The sequence below is a fragment of the Myotis davidii genome, unplaced genomic scaffold, assembly GCF_000327345.1.
Source record: "Myotis davidii unplaced genomic scaffold, ASM32734v1 scaffold192, whole genome shotgun sequence".
In the NCBI taxonomy this organism is placed as follows: domain Eukaryota; kingdom Metazoa; phylum Chordata; class Mammalia; order Chiroptera; family Vespertilionidae; genus Myotis; species Myotis davidii.
Window position 1 is genome coordinate 1,479,879 of NW_006284346.1, and position 6,384 is coordinate 1,486,262.

Consider the following 6,384-nt stretch of genomic DNA (forward strand, 5'->3'; position numbering starts at 1 on the left):
AGAGACTGATTGCTAATAAAGTTAAATATGTGGCAGCAATATGCTAAGCACTATACCTTTATACGCTCAACAAAGCACATAATTGAACCTGGGGAGGATGATCCAACAACGTGCCTCCCTCAAGCCAGTTCATCTTCCCACCTTTTACCTTCTGTTAACGATACCACCCGTCCTCCCAAAGACCCTCGGTCCCCTTGCAAGGGCTCCGTCCCTAAGCCAGTGGCCACATTCTCCAGATTCTACTGCTTTCCTCGTGTCTCTCTCCTCTCCACACGGATGGCGTCACCTGTCCCCACGGCCCTCTTGGCCCCCCCACCTGAACTATGGCAGCCATCTCCAAGTCTCCTGTTCCCACCGAGCTCCACTCAACCCCTGCTTTGTCTCAGCTCTAACTGGATTACGCTTAGAGCTCCAGCGATTCCCCAGTGTCTATAAAGTGACACCCAAAGCCTCCGCCTGACATCAAGGAACAAGTCTGATCTCTTTCTGTTTATCCTCCCACTCTTCCTTGCTCCCAGCCACGGGTTTCTTCACTACTGCCCACGAGTGCCCTCTGCCTTTCCTCAGCTGCACCTCTGCTTACACTTCCCTCCACTACACACGCCCCTTAGTCTTCCCCACCTACTTCTCATCTCCATGAGGCTTAACCTGCCATCGACAACTCGAACACACTATTCAAAGTCAGTGAGTGCATTTCTTCCCACCTCACTAGATGATGAACTCCCTGAAGGTGATTTTTCACGTAGAACAGGCACTCACGGTTTGTAACAGAAATTTAACATTAACATCTTTATAAGAACCCCTAAAAACCGGTGTCGCCTCGTAAGCCATGAGCATTTTCCCTCAAAGTACTGATGACATTTTAACAGCAGTATCTTTTTTTTTAACCTTTTAAAAATTCTGGTAAAATATATAACATAAAGTTTGCCACTTTAACCATAAAATTCAGTGCCATTCATGACATTCACAACGTTGTGCAACCATCACCACCATTTGCTTCCAGACAGAAACTCTGTACCTATTAAGAAATATCTCCCCATTCTCTCCTTCCCAGCTCCTGGAAACCTCTAATCTTTCTGTCTCTAGGAACTTGATTATTTTAGAAATTTCATGTAAGTAGAATCATACGATATTTGTCCTTTTGTGCCTGGCTTATTTCAGTTAGTGTAACATTTTCAAGGTTCATCTATGCTGTAGCATGTATAGGAACTTCATTACTTTATATGGCTGAATATTCCCTTGTTTGTATAGTCCGCATTTTGTTTATCCATTCCACTCATCTGTTGGTAGATATTTGGGTTGTTTCTTCTTTGGGGCTGTTATGAATAAAGCCACTACAAACACTGACAAGTGTCTGTTTGAGTCCCTGTTTTCAATCCTTTGGGGTATACACCTGGGAATAGAATTGCTGGGTCATTTTGAGGAACAGGAGCAGTACAGCTTTACAATCCAGAAACATGGTCATTTGGTGAACACGAGAGTGCCTACAGCAATTCATTTCTGGATAGATTTCCTTCCTTCCTTCCTACCCACTCAGGCCCCAGGCAATGATCTAATTTCCAGCCACTTGACCCTGGTTTGGGTGCTATTTTGATTGTGCTGACACTCTAGACTCCTAGTTCTCACTATTTTTCAACACTGTCTCTGCACATAAAGGCAAGCACAGTGCAGTGGTAGCTATCCAAATAAATATTAGAACAAAATAAACATGCAGACGATGAAGTCACCTCGATATCCTTAATGCATTTAGTAGCATCAAATGAATTAAAGTTACATAAAAGGACATTTTTCAGCGAGACGACTTAGGATTTTGTAAAGGATGACTTCTGTAGAACCCATTTTTTACAGTAAACAACCACTTAAAACATGCTAAACTCGGACGGACGAGGCATACGCCTTTACTGCTGCAAGGAATCTCTCTTCATTCCAAGGTGAGCAGTCTGGGACTTCCAGGGTGAAGCAAAAGTAGGTTTACAGTTGTGAGTACGGGAAACAAAGTTGGTTCTTGTATTATTCCTTATTATTGTATTATTTTCCATACAAACAACTGTAAACCTGTGTTTGCCCCACCATGTGCTATTCCCACTAATTCCAGGAGGATTTGCAAAACCAGAAACGTACAACAATGCCAATTCAGAGTCTCTCCAGAAAGATACACACCATGCGCTAACCAGGAGCCTCTCTGTGTTAGGGACAGGATCAGATGACGTCATGAAGGAATCTTTCACTTTTTATTCCACAGTCTGTTTCAACTTTTTAAAAATGTGCATTTTTACATTATTGTGTAATGGCTTAAAATTCTACTTAAAATATAAGCAACAAAAGGCAATGTTAGTAAAAAGAAAAAAAAGTCATAATAAGAAAAACTTATTCTTCTCTACCGTGCTTGAAATGGTTCATGATTTCTGAAAGGCATTTTATACTAAAATCTGAATTTTTAGGTTTCAAGTCACTCTATGAGTAGTTGACTCATAATAAAAAGACATCCACTAAGTAAAATCTGAAGTTTAAAGGACCTGGGTTAAGTACATCATTTATTATGTGCAGACATACTGTCTACAGACATTTATGTCTACAGATTAGTTAGATAGCTATAACTAGTCAATTTAGCAAAGCTTGAGCCCTGAGCTATAAATAACAGCTGCAAAACTGACCCTAATGGCCCAGAGTTCGCCAGCTCCCGAAAAGGCATAATTTTACCATCCACGATATGGCATGCTTTAGGAAATCATTACAGCAGTTAATACTTTTTTCTCTTATAGGAACAGAGCCAGAATGCAGGAGGAAAAGCCTAACCAAATGCAGGATACATGAGCTCAGAGACTTAGCTGTATACACACATGTAACCAAATAGTTCAGAGATACCAAAGAATTTGATTTATATGGCAATATAAACCAATTTTAAAATATTCACTTAAAATCTACCGAACATGATATACAACACTGAGAATTAACTTTACGTGCTCGAAATTATAACATATTTAGCAAGTGCATTTTCCACATTCGAAGCCACATATTTTTGCCAAAGGCTAAAATTAGTGAACATAAGCGGTGCATTTTCAAGAGAAGCATTTCTCACACTGATTCAACTGTCTGAGGCTACTTTGTAGCAACTATAATATTTTAATAAAGAAATGCGTTTAAATTTAAAACTGCACACTGATTACTGATTGAAAAAAAAGGGCAGTTCTATAAAGGTTTAATACATAAAATACATTAATTGAAAGCCAATTATGTAACGAGTTCAAAATATAATTTACAATTGACTAATTTACAATTTCATCCAAACCAGGCTCTCATGCTAACACTTTAAAAATTATTAAAAAAATAAACATGCATGCATTCAATGTATCATTTAATTCATACATTTTAAATGGAAGCTAACATCAAAAAGTATCCCCACACTAAATTATCCATTCCATCTCCAACAATAATGTACATTAAAATACTAAATATTTCAGCCCCAGCTGGTTTGGCTAAGTGGATAGAGCAGTGATGGCGAATCTTTTGAGCTCGGCCTGTCAGCATTTTGAAAAACCCTCACTTGACTCTAGAAATTTTTTGATATTTGCAACCATAATAAAACAAAGATTTATATTTGTGATATTTATTTTATATATTTAAATGCCATTTAACAAAGAAAAACCAACCAAAAAAATGAGTTCGCGTGTCACCTCTGACATGCCTGTCATAGGTTCACCATCACTGGGATAGAGCATCCGCCTGTGGACTAAAAGGTCCCAGGTTAGATTCCAGTCACAGGCACATGCCTCGGTTTGGGGCTGGATTCCCAGTGTGGGGCGTGCAGGAGGCAGCCGATCAATGATTCTCTCTCATCATTGAGATTTCTATCTCCTTCTCTCCCTCTGCCTTCCTCTCTGATATAAAAATATATTTAAAAAATAAAAAATATTAAATAATTCAATCCCATAACGTACCAACAGAAAACATAAAACCAAATTCATTTAAATATGTTGAATATTGGGACTACTTGATAACATTAAGTCAACACTACTAAGTAGAGATTGTGTAAAAAGCAAACAAAAAAGAAAAAAAACAACTGAAAGTAGAGACTGTGATTTATATTATTTAACCAGCCCTCCTAGAAAATGTCTTCAGAAAATACAGCCGTCTTTACTTTTAAAAGTCAACATAATACACATTCTCTTGCAAAATAAAGATGCCTAATGTTTTCTTTGAAATTGAAGATTTTTGCAATGTGTAAATATGTTGAAATTTGTCTCCCCACCACCAACCATCCAATTTGGTGACTCACCTGACCACAGGTAACGTTTAAAGGTTTCACCTTGAAAAGGGTAATTAGGAGCTTTCCAAGGAAAGTTCGACATGTTCAGCAGCACAAATCTCTCACATGTAAACTCAGTTAAAAAGGTGTGAAATTAAAGTGTATTTATCCTATTTCTAAAGGGTAACTAATCCCGTGAAAACCTTTACATTATTTACAATTTTTAAATTTGATCGCATCTATTTGCAAGAAAGCCATAACACATTTTGATAAATGTGAGTTCTGAAACCATGCTTTAAGAACTTCATAATCTGATCAGCCACAGCTACAGCCTGAACTCACCAGAGACACGTGGAAGACACGCTACCAACCAAAAGCAACAACCAGAGCACAGACTTCGCATGGGGAATACCCATGGATTCAACACAACCAATCAGGGGAAGCTACAGGCTTCCTTCCATCTGAATGACTCCAATAAAACAAAAAAGGGAGATATCGCAGCCCTAAGCTTTACCCATTTCTCCACTTTCTCAAAATCCTGAAAGGACTCTTAATAGCCAGGAAAGAAATCCTCAACCATGACTGTGTGGTTCAGTTACAAACGATATTATAAGAGCATTTCAGACTCGAAATGATTTTCCTTACAAAACAGGACAAAATTTTACCAAAGAAAGTCCCACAACTGACCAACATTAACATCATACGTAACCAAAAAGGCAACCGATGCCTCCATTTACTCCATTAGCCAGTTTAGAAAGTTCAGTGTTAATAAGCAAAGTCTTCCATTTAGCTTTCAACCTATTCCCACATGCTTGATTCACTTTCTGTGTAGGCCACAGCATTTTCTCGTCGTAACTTCTTCTAACCCTGTAAGTTTAGCACACTTCTAAAACTTCAACTCCCATTCCAATGCCAATCTCGAGAACGGAGAATGAAGTTAAATGTTATACTTAATTGTAAACAATTGGAGTTATAGAACCGACCAATTAAGCTCCCTTAAATAAATGGCTCTATTACAATAACTCTCCTCACTTCACTGTTTAGTAAATTCATCAAGTTTTCCACCTTGACTCTCAGTAAATAACAAAATGCGTCTTCTGAACAGTGACCAACAACCCTTTGAGAACCAGTGTCAAACTGTTTTGAAATTGAACACACACATACTGTGTACAGTCTGAGGGAGCCAATGTTGGACTCTCTGCTCTCGTAGTAAAGAGCATGAACAACATTAAGATAGCAAAGCAATTTTCTAAGCCAACATCGCCCTTAATGACATATGAAACACCCAGGATTAGACAAACGTACGCCTTCATATCCACTTTACAGCTTTGTTTTGTGTAAAAGTGTCCGCTCCGAACAAATCTATTACTTCTCTTTAATGTAACACTGGGATCATCAGAGGCTCATCACCACATTATACTCAGATAAATATATTTCAGCTGATACTTGCTATTAGCACCGAAACAAGCATTAACCAAAGAATAATAATAATAATAATAATAACAGAAAAAACGAAGATAAAAGTTGGAAGAATCTTTAAAGGACACAAATTCGACAGGAAGCTCACCTGCAGTTAGGCGGAGGGTCTAAAGTGATGTCGGCCAGCTCCTTCTGAATCCTGCATCAGGGAGAGAAACACAGACGCGTCAGGCGTGGGCAGCCTCCCGCCCGCCGCCTCGGTCCGGCAGGGGAACCGAACCTCCTGCCCTAAGTGGGTCCACGCCGAGGGAGGAGGAAACTGCACCCGAAAGCTGCAGGGCCCTCATTTGGGGAAAAACGCTTTTTGCCAGACAGCGAGCCGGCAGCCCCGTCTCTCCCACCGCCCGCTCCGCCTGGGTCCAACCTGCCTCCACACGGAGGCCAAGGCCGCTCGCTCTGTGTCCTCCATCGGGGAATAACCCAACAGCTCCTCTGCGGACCAGTTTTCCGAACCGCACCAGAAAGTGTCCCGGACGCTCATCCTTCCCCCGCACCTGCACCTCCAGTCCCCGGACGGACGGTCATCGGGGGGGCCCCCACCCCCCTCCAGGACGCCCGGTGTCCTCCGTGACGAAGCCAACATGGCCGCTCCCCGCGAGGCCCCTCGAGGTCCTCCGGGATCTGGGGTGCCGGGGTGACACCGGCCTCCAGGGGGACCC

The 6,384-nt window shown here is 40.8% G+C and overlaps 1 protein-coding gene across 1 annotated transcript in view; it reads right to left on the reverse strand.

Annotated features, from left to right (window-relative positions):
• The window catches only part of UBE2E1 (ubiquitin conjugating enzyme E2E 1), a 51,991-nt gene that overhangs the window by 42,194 nt on the left and 3,413 nt on the right, over positions 1–6,384 (reverse strand). Inside the window, exon 2 of the mRNA XM_006754664.2 lies at positions 5,814–5,864. Within this exon, the coding sequence (XP_006754727.1) occupies positions 5,814–5,864 (51 nt within the window). The remainder of the gene's footprint in view (positions 1–5,813; positions 5,865–6,384) is intronic.